The 14,154-nt window shown below is 42.9% G+C and overlaps 1 protein-coding gene across 1 annotated transcript; it reads right to left on the bottom strand.

Moving 5' to 3' along the window:
• Positions 1–242: 242 nt before the first annotated feature.
• LOC143102179 (aconitate hydratase, mitochondrial-like) lies at positions 243–12,526 on the bottom strand. The gene is made up of 17 exons (XM_076265624.1): positions 12,478–12,526; positions 11,256–11,398; positions 9,263–9,521; positions 8,287–8,379; positions 7,871–8,029; positions 7,511–7,661; positions 6,615–6,719; positions 6,407–6,498; positions 6,117–6,222; positions 5,749–5,906; positions 5,535–5,608; positions 5,230–5,341; positions 4,779–5,057; positions 4,174–4,365; positions 3,829–3,961; positions 3,360–3,481; positions 243–2,969 (listed from the first exon to the last, which is right to left on the bottom strand). Exons 1-17 carry the CDS (start codon positions 12,511–12,513, stop codon positions 2,835–2,837), a joined length of 2,349 nt encoding a protein of 782 aa, XP_076121739.1. The 5' UTR covers positions 12,514–12,526; the 3' UTR covers positions 243–2,834.
• Positions 12,527–14,154: the final 1,628 nt, after the last annotated feature.

Genomic DNA, 14,154 nt, shown 5'->3' with positions numbered 1-14,154 from the left:
CCCAATTGTTATTTCCCTGAATATGATATCTATAAAGTACAAGTAGCATAATTTCCATCCCTCAAATGTGGTACACATTCCCCATAACCACGTCAGAGTGGAGTACTACGTACACAACATTTAACTTTTTTTTTTCTTCAGAAATTGAAAGCAGGAGTATTTTAGCACTTGCTTTATTCTCAACTACTCATTCACTTAACACCAAAAAAGTCAGAATAAAATAAATAAAACAAACCACAATAGTCTGATAAATAGTTTATTTACCATTATAAAGGAATTCTCTGACATCTCTTTCATTGCACCTTGCTGGAAATGGAACTAAGCATTTGCATCCCTAACTGTAACACAATCAACCTCAGAATCTGCTGAAGAGACAGAACCGATTCAGTCAGTGTTGGGAGAGCTTCACAGAAGACAGCCCGCCCTACTCCAAGAGGAGCACCTGAAAAGCAACACATTGGAACCACATTGCTTTACATTAAATCACAGTGTAAGCAGAGACTTTATGATAAATTTATGATAAATTCTGTGCATGGGGTGATTGTTTGAGGGGACCATGTCATGTCAATACTGAATATAGTTTGTCAAAAGATTCTTCTGGAAATACTGTGTTAAAATTTAGTCTGCTATAAAGTGGTTACACAGTGCATGCCTGGTGGTATTTCACTTACAAAATAAAAACACATCAAAGACCCTGACAACAGTCTCTCAATCCAAGCTTCCATTTGACATATCTGGGTTTCACACATATATTCTGTACAATACCACATTGAGGCATCTTTGGCAATTGCAGCAAAGGTTTAGAAATTCTCACCCCTTACAACGATGATCAAAATTTGCATGAAATGCTGTTAATTTACACTCAATGAACACATGATATTTCTCATCCTTCACAGGTTTGTTTATCCATCAATTTGCCTTGATTTCTGGAAGCATTTCAAGCAAGTCCTAATGGATGCCCTAAATAGGTCTCAATCATCACGACTTCCCCTTCTGACCGACATTCTCATGCTAGAGTCTGTAACCTGGGACCGACACACACAGGAGGAATGTGTAGTTTTCTGGTTATTCATTCTCCTTTACATATCATATGTAAATACACACTTAGGTACGCAATGTGCGGCTATATTAATATAAGTTACATGTGCCAAGATAGGGAGCCATTGTCACTTACAGGTCCTACACACAATCACATAAAATCACATTTATCATGGAATAGTCTACAAATGGAATAGCGATTTCATCAAAAGGCATAATATTAATCTAAAGGTGCTGACAAATGAAATGGAACCTAACAATAGCAAGGGGTCGTTCAATTGCATGGTTCATTACAGTACACCTATCATAGATCTAGTGAGTGAGACCACAAGTCACAATCAAGTTTAAAATACAGGAAAGAGTAACTGGCAAAGGCCCCCTAAACCTTTCAAATCACATTCATACATAATAATCTCAGCTTTAATATGCGGTCACTGTGAATTTTTTAGAACTATACAACCCATACAACAGGGAATAACGGTTTTTCAAACCTCCTCTGATTATTTTAAAGATTTAAATATCATCATAATAACATCTAACACTATGCTCAGCTATTAAGGAGTGAAGCGCTAGTGGTACGAAAGTGACAGAGCATCTGCGTGCTGCAAGAATATGCGCTACACACAGGTGCACTGCACACTGTAGATTGTGCGTTTAATTTTTCACAACGAAGACCGACAAGATGTCACCCCAGGCAGGGAATGACTCAGCAGGGAGGTCAGCACAAAGAGGAGGCCGGCTTAAAGGACGATCAGGCAGATGTCCTCAGGGATTAAAGAAAGAAATGACCAATGAGTCAGACACACACACAGACACACACACACACACACGAGCGGCAGGACAGGTATAAAAGCTGCACCTCTACCCTGTTAACCAACCACAGGTGTAAAAGCTGCACCTCTACCCTGTTAACCAACCACAGGTGGTTTCGGCACCCTTCTACCTACTGCATATAATGAGGGCTTACCCTGCTACAGTAAGTAAGTCAAGCTTTACAGAACAACCGCTTCCTGGAGGGGACATGCTCAACAACTCAGACCCAGTCAACACATAAGCGAGCAAGCCATCTCCATCAGAGGACTGACTAGTTTCTGAGGTCTCTGCTCCTCTACTCCCCACAACAGTAACATGGAGTACATGGTATAGAGCTATCAGACATAACAAAATATAACCAGTGTTACTATACAGAAAGTGTGTAACACAATACTTGCGTTATTAGTGTGCAGGGAGCACTCATTACTATGCTTACAGTATCAGTAACAACAGTAACAAATGGCCAATGTTGACCATACAAAGCTAAGTCATCTGCAGTAGCATGGATAAGGACCAAATCTAGCCTTCCTGAACGTGTGTGTGTGTGTGTGTGTGTGTGTGTGTGTGTGTGTCTTTTAGGTCTCCCTGATAATGGACATGAGATTCTACATTTTCAAGTGACCACATGCCTGAGTGTGCAAGTGTGTGTGTGTGTGTGTGTGTGTGTGTGTGTCTGGGGGGGGGGCTTAGGGGTGTGCGCGTTCAATTCATACAGCGACCTGAGGGGTGTGTGTGTGTGTGTCTGTGAGCATGTATGCATGTGTAGTTGTGGGTGCAATGATCAGTTGGCGGCAGTTACGAGTGGATGTGTGGGGGTGTCTGGGTCTGGGGAAAGGAGACAAATTACTTTAATCTTTTCTTTTCTGTTTTTGTTTGGAGTGCATGCTTTACCCCCCCCCCCCCACCCCCCACCCCACCCCCCTTCAGTCTTGACTAGCCCTGCCTCTCGTCCTTGAGGCCTCTCCTTCTTCTCCTCCTCCTCCTTAGTGCTGCAGATCCTTCATCCTGTTCAGGGCACTCCCAGACTGGAACCACCCGATCTGCGTCTCATTGAAGGAGTGGTTCAGCTGGATGGTGTCCTGGCTGCCATCGCCGTGGGTGATCACTGCCGTGAGGGGCTACAGGCCAACAAGGGAGGAGATGAGAGACACGGACAACTGGAGTTTGTTCATACTCATATTTCATGCGGCTGCCATACTCAAACGGTGAACGCTATGTGAATGCGGCTGCCATACTCAAAAGGTGAACGCTATGTGAATGCGGCTGCCATACTCAAAAGGTGAACGCTATGTGAATGCGGCTGCCATACTCAAAAGGTGAACGCTATGTGAATGCGGCTGCCATACTCAAAAGGTGAACGCTATGTGAATGAGGCTGCCATACTCAAAAGGTGAACGCTATGTGAATGAGGCTGAGTGAAGTCTGAAAGCACTCTGGATTATTCATGTTCTGTGCTGTACTCAATTCAAACCACGTGCGGTTGAACTCATGCACTGTGCGGTCCTCACCTTCCCGGGGGCAAAGGTCGTGAGTCCTTTGATGGAGATCTTGTCGTCGGGGCGGATCTTGTCATAGTCAGCCGGGTCATTGAAGGTGAGAGGCAGCAGCCCCTGTTTTTTCAGATTGGTCTCTGTTCAGATGGAGAAGGAACAGGAAAGAGTCGATTTGACCAGAGAGTGGAACATAAGCAAAACTGTCGTTCCAAATCACTCAGCAGTGTGAATTAAGTGCATGCTGGCAGTTATACAGTTTGTCACAACAACATTTCAAACCATACCCGCCATACTTTCTTTTAATACAGGCCCGTTCAGAACACCAGAACACCAGATGATGCAAAGCACCCAGCTTAAGCCACTGGCAAAAACAGAGTATCATGTTTCTTTATGACCTTTCTGTCCACCTGCAAGTTTGAGCCAAACTCTCCATCCAGAAACTGTCATCGGTCTTCTCCCCCTCCACCCACACACATGCATGTACCGTGGATCCTGGCGAAGCTCTTGACAATGATGGCCCTGCCCCCCAGGTGGCGTGGCTCCAGGGCTGCATGCTCCCTGCTGGATCCCTCTCCGTAGTTCTCATCGCCCACGACCACCCATGACAACCCATTGGCCTGGGGGAGGGAGAGGAAGAGTGACAGAGTGGGAAAGTGGGAATGGCACTGTACACACTAGACATATGATAGTAATAGAAATATGGTATCAGAGACAATAAGTGTGCAGTTTGAAAAGGTAATGCAGACATTACAAGACAATTCCAATATTCCATTCTGCATTTCTTGATCAAGGGTGAAAGGATGTCTCCTGTGTCTCCCCCTCTCCTCACCTTGTAATGGCGGGCCACGTCAGGGACGCCTCCGTACTCTCCAGTCAGGACGTTCTTGATCTTATTGACGGCATCATTTTCGCTGTTAACGGCACCAATCAGCATGTTGTTGGAGATGTTGTCCAGGTGGCCGCGGAACTTGAGCCAAGGGCCGGCAGCACTGATGTGGTCAGTTGTGCACTTGCCTTTCACCTGAGGTGGGCAGGAGTGAGAGTAGACAGAGGATGGAAGGTTTGAGAAGATATCAGACAGATACGGTCATTTACAAAAGCTTTAGAGTTTATAACACATTTATTTTGTATTACTGAGAAGACAGATTATACAGGCCAACTTCCATGTTTGTGGAACTCCTAACCCCTTGAGAACCCACTTCTAGAAGAGCTAAGATTTAAAAGGTCTCCTAAAGTCTATCATCTAATAATGTCTTCCAATTGCTCTTGACAAGAATACAGCGTGGGTTATGCTAGACATGCCTTGGAGATCTTCCCTGATGATGCACACAAATGAATGAAATCCATTACACACCTGAGGAATTGTCACACAATTGTTTTATTTATTTTCTTTTTCATCTCCCCTCCCATATCCCTCATCTTCCAGGCCCGTACCTTGATGAGGATGGCCATGTTCTCCAGGTCCTTTCCACTCCACTTGTCGAAGGGCTCCAGTAGCTGCAGGCGGTTGCTGGCTGGGTTGACGTCCACCGAGACGCCACTGCCATCAGATGGGGGGTGCTGGTAGGTGTCCTGGCCCGGGTCAAAGTCACGGGAGGGCAGCTCGTCACCAGTGGGGGGGACCAGCTTGAACTTCTCACCATTGGGAGCGGTGAGGAAGTCCTTCTCGGGGTTGAAGTTCAGCGTGCCGGCAATGGCCAGCGCTGTGACAATCTGATGGATGAGAGAAAATAAAAGGAATGGGCGCCCAGAGAGACCACACACAGACAGAGGATTTTGATCCTGGTAACATTATTTTATAAAAAGCATTTGCTAAAAAGGCATTTAATGAGGGCATTTCATGACAGAACACTGCACTTTTTCAGGTCATCATTGTGACTCGTACCTCGGGGGAAGTCACGAAAGCATGGGTGGCTGGATTGGCGTCATTCCTGGCCGTGAAGTTCCTGTTGAAGGAGGTGACGATGGTGTTCTTCTCTCCCTTCTTCACATCCTGCCTGTTGGGAGATTTAGGAAAAACAGAAGTGTTACAGAAAATATATGCACTCAATGGCTAAAGAAGCTTCAGATACAAAAGAGTATGAATTTGAAAGGCTTTTAAACGAAAGCCAAGGTTTGGCTGACCGCCAAGGGAAAGAGAAAGAGCAATAGAAAAATAGTTTTCATGCAGCCAGAAAAAAAGGCCATCACCTGTCCCATTGTCCAATGCAGGGCCCACAGGCATTGGCGAGCACCACACCTCCAACATCCCTCAGGATCTGGGCCTGCATCAGGAGGAGAGGAAAGGAACCAGGGACACAGAGAGGACTAAGAGGTGAAGAAGTGACATTACGCTCAAATCTCTGATGCCATATAGCATAGTACACAGCATCTGACCAAACTATAGCTGATGGGACTGTCTTACGTATCCGTCTCTTTCAATGGTGGCGCGGATCTGCTCAGAGCCGGGGGTCACCGTGAACTGGGCCTTGCACTTGAGCCCACGGTCTAGGGCTTGCTTGGCCAGTGATGCAGCGCGACCCATGTCCTCATAACTGGAGTTAGTGCAGCTGCCAATCAGACCTGACACAAACAAATGTGGGATGCAGAAAATGAAGAACTATTCTTATATTCTATTACTTATACTATTACTCTTCTTATTCTACTACTCTTATTCTTATCTAACTTATTCAGCCATTAGCTGAATGAAGAATGAATGAAGTCCTTCATGCAAGTGTTGAACCTAAATAAGTCATTGGTCAGATGTCCTCCAGCATGGTGGTCAATACTGACCTACTTTAACTTCCAGGGGCCAGCCACTCTTCTCAGCTACAGCTCCGATGTCAGACACGGCGTGGGCCAGGTCAGGAGTGAAGGGGCCGTTGATGTGCGGCTGCAGCTGCAGGAAGGGATTTAAAAGACTGTTAGAAACATGAAGCTTAGAGTGGGCCCTTACGGAGTAGAGCAGTACGCACACTGTTATTCCTATACAGTAGCCATGCAAATAAAAACTGATAGATTCATCATCGGACCATTATATTTCTTCAACGACATAACACATGATTTGTGTTGACATGACATACTTCGCTGAGGTTGATCTCAATCAGCTGGTCGTACTGGCAGCCGGGGTCTGGGACGAGGCATTCCTTATACTCATCAGCAAGCTCAGCAATCTCTGTGAGACAGACAGGAGAGGCACAGAAATAAGAAGAGTTAAAAAAACTAAAAAGCAGAGGAGGGCCACTCTCCCAGACAGCCATCATCCACCACTGTGCAAGGGCACACACTCACCTGCGCGGCCTGTCTTGTCCAGGTAGGTCTTCATGCGGTGGTTGTAGGGGAAGATGGAGGTTGTGGCTCCGATCTCAGCTCCCATGTTGCAGATGGTGGCCATACCTGCATACAGAACATCCAGGTGGGGCGGGTTCCAAAGGAACGACAGTAAACATGCATGTAAATTATGGTTAGAAAGGAGTACCAACTACATAAACTACAGCTGCAATGCTTGAGTCGTTCCTCGTCTGGTTGCCCTCACACACTGAACACTGTGATGACCAAAAAGGCACATTAGATGAGTCGAGTTTGCAGAAGTTTAAAGTCCTACTCCATATAGGTTTGTACTAAAACTTTGACCATGCACATTCAGAGTAGTACTTAATATTCCAGGTGGAATGTTTGTTGGTGAGTGAACTCCACTCCATGTCTAAGTAATTATCATGCAGAGACTAAATAAGCAGATACTGGCCCAACAATAAACAATGGTATCAGAGCAACAATTAACTACTTCACCAAACACCAATGAAAGCAAAATAATTTGTATCTGACAATCTTATCTATGGATGCAGCTGCATTTCATGCTGAGCATGCTGGCTTAGTGGTGCACTAAGGTTGGGACTGTAGGTCTACAGGAATAAAACAGGATTTTTGACCTTAATTCTTCTAGCCTATTCGACTTCATAATCTATGTTAGTGACTTGTTAGTTACTTGTATTTCAGACACTAGTTGGAAGAATTGGTGTCCATGGTGTCCAAAGGTAAAAAGTCTAAGTACAAAGACTACTTTTACAAATGTGTTAAGAGGCCCTCATATAACCTCCCTAGAGTGATCAATGTTTGTTAAAATAATTAAGTAAAATTATTTGTCAAATCTGTTATTTTATCTTAAGAGCTCATTAGTTTGGCCTCACCAGTGCAGGAGATGGAGTCCACACCAGGGCCATGGTATTCCACGATGGCTCCAGTGCCTCCTTTAACTGTCAGGATGCCTGCCACCTTCAGGATGACGTCCTTGGGAGAGGTCCAGCCAGAGAGCGCACCCGTCAACTTCACACCAATCACCTGAGAGAGAGAAAGAAAGAAAGAAAGAAAGAAAGAAAGAAAGAAAGAAAGAAAGAGAAAAAAAAGAGAGAGAGAGAGAGAAAGGGGAATATGGGTTGCAGCCAGTAAGGTGCAATTCCAGGCACCAGTGTTTACAGTATACACATGCAAGGCCACTGAAGTGAAGCCTATAAAGCGAGTTATGGCTGGAAACAGGCAGTGAAACTCACTTTAGGACATTTGAGCTCCCAGGGGATGCCCGCCATGACGTCAACAGCGTCAGCTCCACCAACTCCAATGCAGACGGAACCCAGGCCCCCGCCATTTGGCGTGTGGGAGTCTGTGCCGATCAACATGACCCCTGGGTAGGCGTAGTTTTCCAGAATGATCTGGAATCATTCACACAAACACATCATAATTGAAGCTTTATGAGCAGTGGCAAGGTTCATAAGAACCAAAAATGGTGCACATTAGTTAAAAATAGCACCGATAATGGAGCATGGCATACATCTGCCAAGAAGCAATTTCCTAAATCTTAGCAAAACATATGACTTAAGACTATTCTTTAATAATTACAAGGAGAGGTGCTTCAAGAAGAAAATAATAAAGTAAATGTATTCTTATGCAGTACAATAACAAACCACACCTGGTGAATGATTCCAGACCCTGGTTTCCAGAAACCCACTCCATATTTGGCTCCAGCTGTTGCCAGGAAGTTGTACACCTCATGGTTCATTTCCTGGGGCATGGAAGGGCAGGGCGGAAAAGAACACAAACTTTAGGTTACATTCTGGTTGCTTTTCTGTAACATCACACGAGGCCGCTGAATCCCTCTAATCCATGTTACTCAACACAGGATCCAGTTAAGTGTTAATCCAGCTAAACACTCTGCACTCTCCCGCACTCTGCCAAAACATTTGCCCACACACCGGCTTGACCTTTTATCCCTCCCAATTTTATCCTTTGCTTTCCAAACGTTTATTTTGATACGGTATATGGCTTGTACAGGACATTGGTTCAACAACTGTTGTTTTAAATGCGCTCTATAAATAGACATGACTTGACATGACTTTTTCTTTTCACATTTCTTCCAGCCTTCTCTCCTCAGTGTTTCTTAACTGGTGAGTTGGGACACAAAAGTGGAACCATTCTTGGTGGGTTGCAGAGCTTGACAAAAAAAAATATATACAGTATACAGGTATATGCCCATTTCAAATGCTACCTTATCAAATCTAATATTGGACCTTTATTTTGATAGACTTTATTCGTGCGTCATTGTCATGGACATAGACACAATTTTAGTGGTAAACGCAAATAGGCTACGCCCCTGAATATTTGAAGTAGGATATGGATTCTTCTTCTTTTTAAATAAAAAGCTCTGCTTCATTGGGCTATTAAGCACCTTGTGGGCGCAACCTACAGCTAAGTGGTTTCAAACGTGCCATAAATGGACATGATAACCACATGAAATGTAGTTGTTTTTTTGTGACTCAATGAGGTCATGTTTAATTATTATTATTTGCGTAAAACACGGTCATGTGGTGTATACAAAATATGTTTAATGCACAGGAGATTACTGTACAGCATCCTCCATTCTAGCCTCCCAGCTCCACCCCCATCACCTTGGCTCTCTGCAGGTCCTCAGCTCCACCAATCTGGGCCTCGATCAGATGGTCGCAGTGGATGGTGGAAGGGACGGCCACCTTGGGCAGGCCACTGCTGATGAACTGCAGCATGGCCATCTGCGCTGTGGCGTCCTGCATGGCCACGCGGTCCGGCCGCAGGCGCAGGTACGTGCGCCCCCTTTCAATATCCTGCTCATGGGGGTTATCCAAGTGCCCGTACACAATCTTCTCCGAAAGGGTAAGGGGACGGTTAAGCCTGTAAAGGACAAAAGTGGTGCAAGTCTACAAGTCTCCAAACCAGGTTGTGTAAGCAGCTCCTTTACTTGGTATAATGACTAAGTAATGACAAAGAGTAACACATTGATCATGTAACCAATTCATATTTGGTTTGTCAATGCAGCAAACTAATTAGAACCAAGTAGCCAAAATGGTTCCTCAAGATTTGAAGACCTCAAAATTCCACCATTGTTACACATGTAGGCTACATGATAATTCAAGTTTAAGTGGAAAACATTTAAAGTAGATGACTTTCATTAATACAGTCTATAATCACGTGGATCTATACATAACACATTTTGCCTGTTCTCTTGCAATCTCTTAACAAAATGGAATCCATCAACTACATTTTCAACCTGGGCTATTGCACAACACACATTTTGTGTCTTTCATTTGAAAACAATTAGCCATTTCCAAGAATTACGGTGGAATGATAGAATTGACATGCGCCTACAACAACATATTTCAATTGCAGTTGGCTGACTGGTCCTTCTGTGTCTAATCAGACAGAATCCAGGAAACTGGTTGCCACACGGTCTCAGTTTTTACTCAAAGTTTGTCCACATAATGTTTAGGTCCAAAAACTGTTAACAGCTGTAAAATATGTTTCTTAAATTCCAATGTTTCACCCTTGATTCACAGCCTGATCAAACTTTGTTGCATGGAAGACAGGCATTGTCTGAGTGAACCCAGACGAACCTGTTAGCAAATCTGAATTTGCTATGCAGCTCTGTCTGGAAAAGTTACCATTGACGCCCATTTCCAAATCACCACAAACCCAAGATCCAATCATAATCACTTATCCGGCATAAGCAACACCAATAAACCTCTGAAGTTCGCCTACAATAAAGCTGCCATCTTTGAGATCCTGTATTTGAGATCCTGTATTTGCACGAAAAAGTCAACGTTTTCCTAAACACACTTTTGTCCGGCACATTTTGATTTTTGCTACCCCAGAGCTAACTTGCGATGCAACTTGCCACTAAGTTAGTTAGCAAGTTAGCTCCGGGGTAGCAAAAATCAAAGTGTGCCGCTTTCACGTACCAGAGATCACAATGTCCACTCGAAGGCAGAGGACAAAAGTGTGTAAAGCAAAATGTTTGCATTTCTGATTTTGTCGTCCCCGCAAGAGTTTAACAGGTGCGATAATTTCAAATCCCCATGTAAATTTCCCATAGGTAAAATCTCAAGATACCGGATCTCCTTATATGGGCAAAGATGGTAGCTTTTTTTGTAGGTGAACTTCAGAGGTCTATGGCTGCTCTGAGATGGCAACAGGGTTAAACAGATATAGACGAATTTAAAAGAGTTTTATGCACCAATACGTTTAATTTCACTGCTGGTTACGCCCCTGGAAGTCGTAAGTCAATGAAACCTTTCCAGACCCACACTCAATCACAATTGAGATTTGAGAAGCGTCTGGTGCCAACCAGACTAAAGAAACCATGTTCTCAATATGAAGTTCAGCGATCATGAATATAGTTTGTACTGCATAGGCCTACCCATTGATTTTATATACAGTCCTAAATTCAGAAAAAATACTATAAGGCTTAAAAAATATGAAGACAGGATTTGAACAGAACTACGTTACAGGCCTTGGTTTTGGGACCTTTTCATGATCCAGTGTTTGAACGAAATCTGAGACCGGGAATGACCCCGATATCCATTTGGACAGTGTTGTGTGAGCTCTTAAGAATTAGGACTTAGGACTGACCTCTTGCGCACAATATTGATATTTGTGTTCAGGGCCTCATAGTTGATGCTGGAGCCAGGTTCGAAGCGGCTCATGGACACCTTTGCCTTGGCGTTGAGAGCTGCTGTGACATGCAGTCGCCTGGCCCCATCTCCTAGCACAAGCTTAGAGAAAGAGAGAGAGCGACTCATCACTTGCTGCTAGAGCACAACAGGTTAATGTAATGTTATGCAATAAGACTCCAGAGTGCTTTTTGTGGATGACAGGTCAGGTAGCCTACCAATTCATCAAAAGCATTCAGCACTAAAGGTTTGTTGAAACCCTGAGCAGAGCACACGGCTACACTGCAAAATGACTTAGAATCTCTAATTGCTCCTTCACAGCCAGTGTTAGTGCAGTGCCTTTGCCTTGGATGTAAGGGGAGATCATCTTACCTAATGTGCCCAACTATACAGCAAACTATTCTCAAAGGGAGTATTCACTATAAATATAACAAAGCTAACATAGCAAACATTTGCCCGAAAAGAATTATTCTACAACTGCCAGGAGGATCATGCTGGCAGTCTATAAAGTATCAAGTGCCACCAGAGACTTTGATAGAACAAAACAAAACAAAAAAACAATGCATTTGATGATAATTTCACTGGGATCCCGGAGTAGAACAAAAGAGTTCATAGAGTAGACATCCCATGATTTGCGACCACTATGACAATTAAGACATGGTATAAGCGTCCGTCTCATAAACAAGACTGAAATCTAGGTAGAAATCAAGTGGACTCTCTTTTTGTTCACAATCACTGTACACATTCTACTGCATTTAGCACGAGATAACGTCGTGATCACCTTCCAAACAGCTGGGGGTCTTACTATCAAACCCGTTCAACAAAACACAAGCTACAAACGCTTGAATGTATTTAAAGCTGAAAAAAAAAAACACAACGGGGAAAAATACAATTCCACGTTAAAAACGAACCAAGTTGCCTATTGGATATAATCCTGATGCGCGGTTTGTTCTGATGAACTGCAACGTTGCCGCGTTAGACGTCGCTAGCAACAATATCCACCGGGGACACAGTGACCTGGGAAACTGCGTAGTTAGTCTGAAAGATGTCAAGCAACGTTTTGTACTTGAGATTTTCAGACGAAAGAATGACAGCTGCTACGAAATGGTCAAATATCCTTGTCATTCACACAACTGACCGCGCGTTTCTGTTTAGATTATATGGTAAAATATGATTCTTACCCGGAGCCGAGAAACTGTCATACAGTAGGACGCCATATTTTGCTGAACGATGTGTCGCTAGGGTGTGACGTGAAAGGAATTCCATTTAAAGCGTCCCAGTCTTGTAATCCAGACAGGTGTATAGAATTGTAGTGGTCTTTGAATTATTTTCGTTTTGTGACTAATATGTTATAGATCATTTAAATTAGATTTCAGTAAAATAATTCCGAATTAACTTGAAGATATACGAATAGCACTACTATAAACATTCAGAAAGGATGTTACTGTTTTTTTTTTTGTTCACTTGTCTTACAGGACATGAGTAGTGATCATGAAGATTACTGAGTAAGCTTGTAGCACACATTTGTAACAATTTCTCAGAGTGGTTTGGGGAGAAAGTTCTTGCAGGTTATTTTGGTGTGAAGGCTACCTAAAGGCACAATTTATTCATAAGCATTAACAGTATCCCCTGCTAATTCAACCTGTGGAAATTGAAGGTGAATGGTTCAGATATAATCTAGCCTAACTGATGCCTCAAAATGAGGGGGGTGGCCTCAGGTAGCTGCAAGAGGTCTTTGAGATGATATGAAATTATATTTGAAAATGGCAATTATATTTTAGGTGAATCAGGTGAGACATTCAAGGGGAAACAATATTTGGGACATAGGGGGCAGTGCAAAGTTGGCAATTTTACTAATAATATTGACATCTATTGAATATATTTGTATCAGTTGAAATATGCAAAACATCGTATGGAAAGCTTTGTTAACTACAAACTAATTTCTAATCAGATGTGAATGAGTCACGACACATTAATATTTCGTGTTTTAAGTGATTTATGGCTTTCTTTTTCCTTTTTTTTTTATATGTTTAGTGAGTGTTGTAGCCTACTTTGAGACTTTGTTTTGTTAGAAAAGGTCCTCTTTAGCGTACTGTTTCTTGCTTGTACTCTACCTCACTTATACTTTAGATGATAGATATATTAACACTTAATGTGTGAATGGAAACATAATTGAATGACTTTAGAGTCTAGAAGAATTTAGCCTCTTAGCTTTGTAATCAGAACAACACTTACCATTCAGTTTCCCATTATACCTGGCCTCCTCATTTTCTTTTTTAGATGCATGCATTTTGCTAATAATCCGTTGAAATGTTCTTTGCATTCAGCTCTGGAAGTGGAACGATTTTTATAGGCCATGCAAAATATGTTAAGAAAATTGTATTTAGTCTTTTATTATTATTATTATTTAGTCATTGACTACAAATAGTGTGGAATAAAAGCAACAGTGCAACAATATTCAAACAAACCACATTACCCATCATGCCTGTAAATATGAAGTATGAGCCCTGGCGTTAGTCGATGCTGACTGGACATTGAAGCAATCCAATTGATTCTGGGTCCTCCCTCCTTTCGACCAATAGCGCGTCTGTTGCTATCACATATTGTATTTTTAGCAATTGCAGAGTACTGCTCTTGAAATGGTCATGTCAGTTCGCCAAATAAAGTAGCGCGTATAACATTGGCATTTTGGCTTGTGCACACCAAGTAGCCTCTAATTGCACAGCAGGGGTGCAAAATAGCCTATGTTGGAAAGACAACAACATTGGAAATCAGGCAACGATTGCATTTAATATTGAGTATTGAACGATTTGAAAAGCTTTTGTTTTCTTTTCGCCAAAACTGTAGGATATCAGGCT

The sequence above is a fragment of the Alosa pseudoharengus genome, unplaced genomic scaffold (genome assembly GCF_046254945.1).
Source record: "Alosa pseudoharengus isolate Yale_2024_CS ecotype anadromous, Long Island Sound unplaced genomic scaffold, YU_APseudo_1.1 YU_APseudo_1.1_scf_4, whole genome shotgun sequence".
NCBI lineage: Eukaryota > Metazoa > Chordata > Actinopteri > Clupeiformes > Clupeidae > Alosa > Alosa pseudoharengus.
Note: the sequence above shows the minus strand (reverse complement) of the source record. Positions and strands in the feature narration are given on the sequence as shown.